The 11,700-nt window shown below is 56.8% G+C and overlaps 1 protein-coding gene across 3 annotated transcripts in view; it reads right to left on the bottom strand.

Annotated features, from left to right (window-relative positions):
* Window positions 1-232: 232 nt before the first annotated feature.
* Window positions 233-11,700, bottom strand: part of IKBKB (inhibitor of nuclear factor kappa B kinase subunit beta) — a 47,592-nt gene continuing 36,124 nt past the window's right edge. For 2 of the 3 annotated variants that reach the window (XM_068531964.1, XM_068531965.1), the window contains exons 12-22: window positions 11,419-11,533; window positions 10,667-10,790; window positions 9,954-10,111; window positions 9,740-9,801; window positions 8,630-8,739; window positions 7,334-7,383; window positions 7,149-7,248; window positions 6,804-6,951; window positions 4,827-4,954; window positions 2,574-2,664; window positions 233-1,535 (exon numbers count right to left, since the gene is read on the bottom strand). In XM_068531964.1, the coding sequence (XP_068388065.1) occupies window positions 1,470-1,535; window positions 2,574-2,664; window positions 4,827-4,954; window positions 6,804-6,951; window positions 7,149-7,248; window positions 7,334-7,383; window positions 8,630-8,739; window positions 9,740-9,801; window positions 9,954-10,111; window positions 10,667-10,790; window positions 11,419-11,533 (1,152 nt within the window). In that variant the 3' untranslated portion in view covers window positions 233-1,469. The remainder of the gene's footprint in view (window positions 1,536-2,573; window positions 2,665-4,826; window positions 4,955-6,803; window positions 6,952-7,148; window positions 7,249-7,333; window positions 7,384-8,629; window positions 8,740-9,739; window positions 9,802-9,953; window positions 10,112-10,666; window positions 10,791-11,418; window positions 11,534-11,700) is intronic. The other variant, XM_068531967.1, reaches the window with a different exon arrangement.

Raw genomic sequence — 11,700 nt, 5'->3', positions numbered from 1 at the left:
AATGCCTATAAAATCAGCCCCTGACTCTTAACTCCACATTCATTCCCTCCCTAATCTGACCCCGTCCCAGCCTACCTTTCTGGTATAATGTCCCACTGCGCTCCTCACCGGTGTTTCCAAAATCACGCTTTATCAAACTCAGCTCTTTGGGACGTTAATCAATGTTACATGCACCCGGGAGGAAAAAAAAAGGCTCTACTGTCAAATGAGTTGGGTAAACAGTGGATTTAGGCAGATTTAAGCCAGTTTATTATTATAGATCTTTCAGATTCTTTAATAAACCAGTGCACAAGGTGAATCTCCGAGAGGCAGTTAAAGCATGAAGCGTTTCCCAAACTTCCCTGACACAGAACCCACTGTACCGCCTCCATGGAAGGCACTCTGTGAAACTCTTCTCGTCCCACTTTCTTCTCCAACCAAACTTGCCTGTTTGTTATCATGTGAACTCACTTTGCTTTCCTGCTGTTATAGGAAGGAGCGGCTTTTGTGAAACGTCAAAGAGGCAGTGCTGGTGCTCTGGCACTGTTTGATCAGGCACCCTTCAATTTCATAAAACTTTCCATTAAAGTTGGACTTTGAGTTCGGAAGTCCCAACCAGAGGTATTATAAAAATAGACTGTGGGATTTGAGTCATGCTACAACATAGCGAATCTGCTTTTTAAATATAAATCCATTTAATAATACCGTTGGATGATAACGAGGGATGGGAACTGCCCCGTCCACCCCGCCACACCCATGGACAGGGGGTGTGGGCACAGGGGTCAGCAAGCTGGTGGTTGACAGACACCTTCCTCTTCTTTCCCTCTTCTCCATGGCAGCTGGCTCCCGGGGACTCTTTGGGACCCACAGGAAGGGAGATGCTCTCCCCTCCTGGCACCAGCGACTCACTCTGGCTGGAGAGACTCCGGAAGGGGAAAGCAGCACTCACCCAACCTGGCCCAAGGTCGTAGGCAGAAGGAAAACGTTAGCAGCCGTGAAATCAGAAGAGGAGGGAGGACCGGGCCGGGCCGAAGCCACGGTTTCGAGAGAAGCCGGATCCCGATGAAACCTTAGCTGTGAAGACAGGTGGATGAGGCCTCCGGAGATCAGGAGGGGTCAGGAGAGCACAGCTAGCACCAAGTGCCGTTCACACTTCGTCCTAAAAGTCAGTTAGACGTGCGGCCAGTGGTCTGTGGAGCCACCGTACTTGGGGCACTTCTCTCCGCGCAGAGGCAGCGGCCGCCGTGGCTCCATCTCCCCAGACGCCGCGCTCGGCATCCACGTCTGCTGGGCCTCTGTGGCGGAGGACGTCCGGCGTGCAGACAAGCTGCTGGCACTGCCACGGAGGGCTGCACCCTCGGTCCACGGCGGCGGTCACGGCTGCTGGGGAAGCGAGGTCTCCATCTGGGTGCCGAGGACACCGGGCGCGATGCAGCGGGGCCCCGGGGGCCTCGGGCCGGGCAGCCCAGCGGGGTCGGGGCCGCCCACCATCAGGAGGCCCGCTGCAGGCTGTGCTGCTCTTCCTCCCCCGACTGCAACCAGCTCCAGTCTAGAGACTGAAAGTCAACGGGCACGTTAAAGACACCGAGGCCACCCAGACATCTGCCTTCTTCGGCAGGCAACCAGCACCGTTTAGAAGGGAATTAAATGCCTCTCGTTAAGACAGTCTTGTTTCTGCAGGGTACCCCTGAGCTAGAGCTACGTCTGCAAAACCGTGCCGGAGCTTTTCTTCGGATGGGCTTGGAGCCCTGAGATTCCGGGAAGGCGATTTAAGTATTATTACTGCAGCTCCCAGCACCGACTCATGCTCACTGCGGGCAGCTGGTACCCTGGGCTAATCTCAGCTCTCGACTTCCAACCTCGCCAGGTGAAATGGCCTGGTCAGACTTCCTTTTCCTCTGGCAGAAGTGCAAACGGGCAGTGAAAGGATCGGAATATACACGGCTCGGAGGAGGAAGAACAGCAAGAAGAGACACAGAGAGCCCCAAACCAGAGAAGGACACTTGAATAAATAAGAAGTGATTACAACGAGCAGTATCCCCTCCGATTCTTCCCCAAAATAAGACGTTCCGGAGACGCTAGCATGTGACTGTATCGGCAGGAAAAGGCCAAAGAGCCAAGCGAATGATTTAGCATCCTCTCAGCAACTTCAGCTTTGTCTCAACGTACCTGCATCTGGACTCGTTTTTCTTTAGGTCAGCCTCCCTACAACTAGGACTGCTAAGCCCCGAGTCCCTGAGAGGCGGGGTGGTGACGGGCTCTTGCTCTGTTCCCGGAGCCCAGCACTGCACCCCACACACAGACGCCCGGCAATTGTACAGAAGGTGCAGCAGGGGAGAGGCCTTCTCACAATGATGCTACCTTCTTCGTCAGGATCAAGTATAGTGAGGATGAAATGAGATAAAGCACATAAAGTACCTGCACACATTCACCAGTCATCAGCACTGTTATCATGGGCAATAAGAAGTATGCACTAGAAAATCCTAAGTGTACACTGAGATCGAGGAAGCACGGCATCGCCTTTCGATCTGCTTTTTCTCGTTTGCTGCAGAAAGAAACGACGTGGAGCAGCGGGGGTTCCCACGGGCCATTACCCTTAAGCTCTGGTCCTGCTCCTTCATGGTGTCCTGTAGGGCGTTTTCCAGCTGGGCGCACAGGGTGTGTGCTTCAGCCACGAGGTCTTCACTAAGAAAAATGATTGAATTATTAGAACGTGGTCAATGTTAACTTTTCAAAAGTGTTTGCAAATATGCTAAAGAGCTTCTGGAAAGATTTTAAAAATTAAATAATTATTCTGAGGCTGAGTGTCTTAAAACACCATGTTATTGCCTAAGTGATTTCATCCGTCTAGTTGAGTGCTGTTACAGAAGCTCGAATCCAGCTACGAGCACCACTGTTCACAACGTGGAAAAGCAGCGACCCGGCTTAATACCGAAGCTCTTTCTGACTTAACTAGATTCTCTCCGAACTGCCACAATCTGAAGGTCTCTCCCAAATCACCTGTTTTCCACTTTTTGAATTGGACAAAAATATACACACCATGCAATTTCCCCAGGTGTCCCCAGCTCGCTGAGATCTGGGGGAAGCAAGTTCTGGGAACCGATTTGTTTACTGCGCTCTCTCCTTCTCTCTGATGAGAAATGCACGTGTCCCCCTGAGAACCGGCCGCGGTGAGAAACAGGAGAGCAGAGCGAGCCATCTGTCCTTTCTAACCTCGGCTCGAGGGCGTGGAGACACAGACAGCGGCCTGGGCCCCCGGGACGACTTCTCCAGAGCTCTGAGGATCTCATGGAAAGAGAGTGACAAATCCAGGAGGAAGGGCCCTCGATCCCCTCCTCTCACTGTGAAGGGGGCACTGATGGAAGGAACAGAGCACAGCGCTGCCCAGACTCATCCATGGGCTACTAACCAGGCTCCAGGCTCCGGGCCGGCCCCAGAGGCCCCGTGAGAGGCGCGGGACCTGGTTACCATCCTCAAGGAGCTAACAGTAAGCTGGGGAGAGAATTAAGAATCCAAAACAGGGACTTCCCTGGCGGTCCAGTGGTTAGGACTCTGCGCTTTCACTGTTGAGGACCCGGGTTCAATCCTTGGTCAGGGAACTAAGATCCCGCCAGCCAAGCGGCAAAAAAAAATAAAAAATTTTAAAAAATTAAACATAAAGAATCCAAAACAGTACAGGCTAAAAACCCCCCAAGTACAGGAACAGGATTTTTAAAAACAGCTGTATTGAGATAAATTTACAAACCATAAAGTTCACCCATTTAAGGTGCACAATTCCATAGTTCGAGTACATTTATGGAGTTGTGCAACCATCCTGGTAATCCAGTTTGGGAACGTTTTCATCACCCAAGAAGAAACCTTGTACCTGTCGTCAGTCACTCCCCATTCCTGCCCCGCCCCCTGCCCTCGGCAATCATTAATCTATTTTCTCTTCTATAGATCTGCCCACAGGAACCGATTTTAACCGTGTCCAGGAGACACGGAGAAGGATCCCTGTGCTCGTGTGTCAGGGCCGTGGAGGAGGTGGGCGCAGAGGGAGGATGGCTCTGGGGAAAGGTGTCAGCGGAGCCAAGGTTCTGGAACTTCCGGGTGCGGGAGGGTCAGCCAGGGCTGGTTCAACAGGACTGCTCGGCCCCACCCCGAGCTCCTGATCCTGAATCTGCATTTCTGGCAAGTACCCAGAACCCGCCGATGCTGCTGGCCTGGACCAGACTTTAAGACCCGTGACGGAGGAGCCAGGAGTCTGCCCGGGAGCAGTGGGTCAGAATGGGGAGGTGGCGTGAAGGCCTGAGAAGGCTCAGGCTTGGACCCCGAGGCAGCAGGAAGCCGTGGCTGGTCCCTAAATAACTTGAGGAATAACTCGATCAAAATGGTCTCCTGTGAAGACTGATTTGACCGGAGGAGCCTGGAGGCAGCACTATGGGGGAAGCAGGGAGGGAAAAGTTCGCCAGAAGGGCTCTGGGGCTCTGCTCCCAGCTCTGCGGCAGGGGTTCAGGTGATGAGTGGGGCAGGGAGAGGCCACGGGAGGGACCAGTGACACACGACTCAGGCGTGGAGGCCAGGGCGCGCCCGCAGGGACCTGGTTCTACGAGCAGACCGCGATGGGCGGACTCGCGGGAAGCGGGGACTGGCCAGCACTTCCAAGGCTCCCGTCCAGCAACGAGCAACCCGACCTCAGACGAGGAAGCCTTAGTCAGCAAGTCAGGAGGAGCTCTGAGAGCAGAACGCCACATCTGTCCCCACAGCACCCGGCAAAGGGAACAAACAGCGAGGAACACGCACAGACCCGCCGACGGGTGACCGACGCGCCCTGATTCCTGCACTGGGCACGGCGAACGGGGACGCACCTCTTCTTGACGGCCTCGGGTAAGCTGTCAGGGGCTGGGCAAGGCTGCGACAGCAGCTGGCTGGGCTGACTCAGGCGGGACGTGTTCATGCTGTCCGGGCTTCCGCTGACGGGACCTCGGACCTTGCTCTAGATGACAAAACCAGGAAGAGAGTCAGCAGTTTTGGAGCAAACAGATGTTTCAAATTTTGCATTCACACCAGGGTATTTTCTTTTTTTCAAGTTTTTTTTTTTTCTTCGACGTGGACCCTTTCTAAAGTCTATATTGAATTTGTTACAACATTGCTTCTGTTTTTTATGTTTTGGTTTTTTGGCTGAGAGGCATGTGGGATTTTCGCTCCCCGACGAGGGATCAACCCACACCCCTGCATTGGAAGGTGAAGTCTTTAACCACTGGACCGCCAGGTAAGTCCCAGTCACCACACCAGGGTATTTTCTCATGAGACAACTGGCCATGAGACACAGGCTCTTCCTGGAGAGATAGGTCAACATCGCTATTTGATGGTTTGTATTTCAGTTTTAGAAACTGTTTCTGTATCTATAGGTGTGCTTTTTGGTAAAAGTTTCTAGGGGCTTCCCTGGCGGCGCAGTGGTTAAGAATTCGCCTGCCAATGCAGGGGACACGGGTTTGATCCCTGGTCCGGGAAGATCCCACATACTGCGGGGCAACTAAGCCTGTGCGCCACAAATACTGAGCCTGCACTCTAGAGCCCGCGAGCCACAACTACTGAGCCCACGTGCCACAACTACTGAGCCCACGTGCCACAACTACTGAAGCCCGTGCACCTAGAGCCTGTGCACCGCAACAAAGAGTAGCCCCGGCTCGCCGCAACTAGAGAAAGCCCGCGCGCAGCAACAAAGACCCAACGCAGCCAAAAATAAATAAATAAATTTATATAAAAAAAAAAAAGAGATTCTAAATACAGAGAGATCTGAGGGCTCTCTTTCGTTAGTTGGGTCGCTTAACCAACTCTTACAAGGAAATTAGAAGGAAGGTGTGTTTACTCTTTCCAAGTAGAAGACAGACACACAAAGGTCCTAAGTGGCTTTCTGTGACTCGCACCATCCGCGGGACAGAAGGAGACCAAGGTGTTCTGACGCCCCAGGCTGCGGCGGCCACTCCACCTTATGCAGCCGTGCTCCCCTGATCCGTGACCAAGTCGCTCTGCTGTCACCTCCTCAACTTCCCTGCAGCCCTCACGGCGGCGGGGTCTGTCCCACCAGCTTGCTTCCAAGACACGGCTTTTACCCGGCTCGTCTCCCTTCTCTGTCCGGGGCTCTCTTTTGTGCTGAGGGCTCTCTCTGAGCAACACTCAGTGGGATCGCAGCTACGTTGAGACGGCGGGCACAGAAAGTGCGGGCTGAGTGCTGCACGGCACAGGCACGGCTCAGGCCACACGGGCACGCACCGCGGGGGCTGCATGCAGATCTTCAGGAACCTGGGCGTATGACCTCGCCTGGAGAAAGGATCTTTGCAGGTGTAGCTAAGGAGCCTGTGATGAGATCACCCTGGACTATCTGGGTGGGACCTGAATCCAGCGACAAGTGTTTTTACAAGAGATACTCAGAAAAGAGACGCAGAGAAGAGGGTCACGCGGAGACAGAGGCAGAGACGGGAGGGACGCTGCCACAAGCCAAGGAGTACTGGGAGCCGCCGAAATCGAAGATGAGGCGAGGCAGGAGGAGGGATTCTCCCCTCCAGCCTCCAGAGGGAGCCCGGCCCCGCCGACACCTTGAGGGCGGCCTTCTGGCCTCCAGGACCGTGAGAATAACTGTGATGATTTATCACAGCCGCCACACGCACAAGTAACACAAGGACACAGGCGCCCACCTCGCCCCTCCCCACTCACACCAAGTCACGGAGCAGAGAAGTAGAAAGCGAGCGGCAGCAGCGGAGCGCTGGCGGGGGCCCCGCGGTCCCCGCGCCGGGCGCGTGGGCGGGGGCCGGCAGCACAGGGCCCGGCCGAGGGTCACTCACACAAGCGATCTTCAGGAGGTTCCAGAGCTCCTTCTGCCGCTTCTCCTGCAGCCGAACCACAGTCCTCTCGTCCTCGCTCATTAAGCTCACCACCTCCTCCACCTTGGGCAGCAGCTCCAGAGCCTTCTGCTTGCAGACCACAGTCTTGCTGTGAAGAACAAACGTGACAAGCTCCAGCGGCACGTGGATCGCAGGAAGCAGGACGCAGCCCCGGCAGTTAAGGCTCCGCTCGGCCGCTGCAGGTGGAGGTCCCGCGGGGCTCAGGTGAGTGGGCGAGGCCTCACACACAGCCCGCCGCCCCTCCTCGCTCCGCCCCGCCCCGCCGGAGGGAAGGCCGCCTGATACCTGAGCTGCGTATAGATCACTCGCACTTTCTTCTCAAAGCCTTGGATTGCCTGCAGGAGCAGCCGTACCATTTCCTGACTGTCGCCATCGGTTCGCTGGTCTGCAAAGAGGGATGGGGTCGCACGGTCCGCGGGGGGCTGGCCTGGTGCCCGGGTAGCGAGGGACACGGGAGGTGGCCCACTCACCTCGGGGCTTCTCCCTCAGCCTCCGGTAAAGCTCCCGCGCCTGCTCTTCTCTGAAACACACGAGACAGCAGCTTCGTCAGTGTCGAGCAGAGGTCAACAAGCTCACCTGAAGCGCCGGGGCCAACTCCTGCCGGCAGCACTACTGATTTCTAGAAGCCAGACGGGCAGCACATCCCGACTGGAGCAAACGATCGTTCCTGGTGATGTCGCAGGTGAAATCCATGACAAGGGAAGGCTCGCCTCATTATCAAAACTCCAACACCTCCAAGGCCTAGTGAGAATCCTCAGGACAGGAGTCTCCTCTGAATTCCCTGCCCGCCCGGCCCCTGCCATCGGGACTCTGGGTGCGGTCTGTTGCTGGACCTGAGCCCGGAGAACGCGGCCCCCGAAAACTCAAGCCCAGGAGCAGACACAGACGCCCGCCCAGTGCCCCCAACACAGTGAGACGGGCTGACATTTTCAGGGGTGACTTTCGTTTGAAAACCAGAGGAGAATAAAGGGTTAAATGACCTGAGAAAACATGGACTACAAATAACTAAATTTCTGATGTTCGGCATCTGGTCCTAAGAATCCTAGTAGAAGCGTCAGAGGACACGGCTGAGCCCCAAGGAGGTAGCTCCTGAGGGGCCCCGAGGCTCACCTGCCCCTCCTGTCTGCTCCCAGGGCTGCAGGCGGGGCTGCTCTGCCTAGGCACCCCCCTGCCCTCCCCCCGCCCCCGGAGCCAAGGCCAAGTGCCTGATCAAGACTCAGATGAAGTTTCCACATCCCACCTTCTAAGACTTGCCAGGCTCCTCCCCTGTTCTACTTTCTGCTCCTTGGGCCACGCCGAGTGAGGATGGGCTGGGCGGCCCCGGCGTCTAATCTGATACTTTGGTCAAGCAAAGGCTCCTGGGACGGCAGCCTCCGTAGTTCACGAGCCACCGCTGGGGGCGTTATCTGAACTGGTCCCCATAACTGTGAGGTCAGACAGCGCTTCTCTATCCTGTGAGGCTCAGAGTGACGGAGGTGTGTCCGTGCTCATCTCTGCACGTGCCGAGATGACCTCCCAGGGGCCGAGCTCCGGGGGGAGTGGGCCCATGGGGCTCCACTGGGACCGCACTCGAACCAGCCCGACACACACACTCATACCCACACACACAAAGAGAGACACACTCACACACAGACACACACATTCCCATACAGGCCCACTCTCACACAACACGCACTCACACACACACACACACACGCGCGCGCTCACATACAGACTCACTCGCACACAACACGCGCTCACACATATACATGCACACACACACTCACAGGTCGTCCAGCGTCCCGCCCTGCTTCCGGCCCATGGGGCTGCGCTGCAGGTCCACGATGTCCGTCTGCAGCGCCATCATCCGCTCCACCAGGTGCTTCACCTCGTTCTCCTGAAGGAAGAGCGGTGCTGAGGCCAAGGACGCAGCGAGAGACTCCTGGGACACGGGGTTCTCGGGGGAGCCCTCCGGCCCCACCGCAGACCCTCAGCCGACCAGCCGGAAGGGACACGGACTTGGAGCCCTGCAGTCGGGTCTGGGGTCGGCCACCTGCCAGCTGCGTGGCCCTCAGGCAGGTCACCTGACCTTGCGCTGCAGTTTCCTCCACCGTGAACTAGGCTCTCAAAGGGCTGCGTTAGGGTGAGAGGAGGCAGAGCAGGTGGGGGCCTGGCCTGGTCCTGGCGTGGAGAAGCGGCTGGGGCACCTTCTCTTCTCCAAATTTGTCCATTATCTCAGGGATTACACCCACGAGTGCCAAGACTGGGGGTGCGCTCGTGTCCCTGTGGTTGAACAAGGTACTGCCGATGGACACCCACCTTTGAGGAGGCACATCGGTACTGATTTATAGAAACAGATGTTAAGACACGGAGGTGAAACTCCCTGCCCAAGTTCACAGGGAAAATGGTGACAGAGTGCAGGAAAAAGCCTTGGAGTCCACAGTCTTCCATTTGTGTGAGGTCTGCCACGTCACAGCCTGGCCTCATAATCAACACTTTTCAGTGGCATCTGATTCACACTGTCCTAAGACTCGCCCTTTAGACCCATTCTTTCCTGGGGATTTCATGTCCCAAGGAGGTCAGAGCAACCTCCGACAAGACGGCGTGTTCCTCCTTCGCCCAAGGCCCCTTCTTGTGGAAAGAGGACACCTCACGTCGTAATCCTGACTCCAATCTGTGCAGGTCCCGGACCTGCCACGGCAGGGCCCGCTGCACTGTCCCCCGGCCCCTGCCTCTCCCCCTCTTTCCAGCAAGTCCTAGCTGAGGGCAGAGAGCTGGGAGAGGAAACTTTCGTTTTCGACATACAAGCTCAGCCGAGCGCGCAGTGAGAAAGAGGAGGACGGCAGGGAAGAGCCTCGCGCCCTCGGCCGGGCTGGGGACCCCAGGGCGCCTCCTACCCGTCCACAGAGCTCCACGGCCTGCTCCATCTCCCTCCAGGCCAGCAGCAGCTTGTCTGACGCTGGGAAGAAATGGAAGGAAAATAAATTAAAAGCAAAACGAGAACGTCCCCAAACCAAAACAGAAAACAAGCGGCTCAATGGCAAGGGGACAAAAGACACCTCGGAAAGAAGAGGAAAGGGACGCTCTCTCGAGACTCATCGCAAAGCGTACACTCACTGATCCCAAATTCCTTCTGTTCACTGTACTTCTCCAGGTCAATCTGGATGCTGGTCTTAAAGAAATCCAGCTTGGCCTTGAGCTGCTGAGACATAGAGGCCATGGAATTCTTCATCTTGGACAGGCAGCTGTTGTTCCGGAGCAGATTCATCCTGCAGGGGCCCCGAGAAACAGCACCGTGGGGCGTCTCTGGCATCCAAGCGCCATTTCCCGGACAATAACAAAACCGCCTCGAACACCACGGCAGGCCCCTGCTATAATCAGCATAACCACAACAAGAGCAGCCACCTACAACCGTAACGACGATCTCCTGGCCCTCGGCAATGGCTGAGGTTCTGCTCCCAAACTGGAATTAGGCCAGGTACCACACGAAGCGACCCAAACCAGCCACGACCCGGGGAAAGAGTCAGCCCGGCCTGGCAGGACGGTCAGGGGAGGGCGGCCGACCCACGCCGCAGCGAGCCCTTCCGCGGTCCCGGCGCTGCCCTCCGTCCGGCAGCCCCGCCCCGTCCGCGCCCCTGCGCCGCCCGCCGACCACACCGGCCTGGTCGGGTCTGACGGGGCCTCCCGCCATCCCACCCTTCCAGACTAGCGTTCCCCTGCTTGCTCTCCCAGCGGCCACCCCCGGGCCCTCGCCTCTGCCACCGTCCTGCGGCCAGGCCACCGGGCAGCTCTGAGCAAGCGAAGGCGAACCACCGGGCACGTACATGGCGGCGCGCTGGCCCTGCTGCAGGCGGCCGCAGTCCTCCTTCAGGGCCTGGATGCTGTGCCAGACCTGACCCCACACCTTCCTCAGCTGGAAGAACGGGAGGCTCCTCTTGGGCTCTTGCACTGCCAGAGACACACACGACCGTCACGGAGCGGTGCCTGCGACGGACCGCCTCCTGCCCGCGGGGCTCGCAGGCACGTCTACACTGCTCCGTTATGTAATGCTCTGCTGCTGCACAACCGTGTCGGGTGCTGGGCCTGGTTACGGTTGCAGACGTTTTTGTGCCCTGGTAGAGCACAGGCACGTCAAAAGTTACAGACGCACAGAACACCCCAGAAGGTAGACCCAGGAGTCAGGCAGCAGTGGTTCCCCTGGGGAGCCGGGGAGACGGAGGCACTTACTGCCTACCGTACAATCTTTTTGATTTGTTGGTATCGCATGCACGTATCGATTGTTAAAATATGAAGACGACTTCGAAAATCAAGAAAATGGTCACGTGGGTCAAGTTCAGTGGCCTGTGGGCAGTACTGTCTGTCCTCTGTTTAAATGAGGTTGACATTAATTGAAGATGGATGTCCTTTCCTCTCTTCACCCGGGCTACTCCTCGCGGCTGCAAGTGAGGAAGGCTGCCTGAGGGCCGCAGGGACTCATCTTCTCAGGGGGGACCCCTCCCTTGGTCCAGGGCTCTCCCTCCAGCCTCGTCCCAAGCACTGTAAGTAATTATCCTTTAAAAGATCACGCTGTTCTTACGGATACAGCTGACGCTTTCAGGCTGGGGCCGTGGGGAGATCTGGGTCTCATAGGCGACCCTGCTGTTGTCAAAGAGGAAAACGAGATCCATGTCCAGGGTGCGGCCCTCGTTCAGCTGCAAAGGGACAAGAGCAAAATGAGGCCTCGTGGACCCAGCCCCTCCTTTTCTCAAGCAACAACGGGGGGAGTCTTCAGAGGGTCCCGACAGCACCGTCCTCAGAGAGCAGGTGCCGGGCGCCCACCGAGCCTTTCCTAGGGGCCGCGGCCTCTGCTTCCCTTGGC

Source organism: Eschrichtius robustus, chromosome 21 (genome assembly GCF_028021215.1).
Source record: "Eschrichtius robustus isolate mEscRob2 chromosome 21, mEscRob2.pri, whole genome shotgun sequence".
Lineage (NCBI taxonomy): Eukaryota > Metazoa > Chordata > Mammalia > Artiodactyla > Eschrichtiidae > Eschrichtius > Eschrichtius robustus.
The sequence above is the reverse complement of the archived record's forward strand: the minus strand, read 5'-3'. Positions and strand labels throughout refer to the sequence as shown.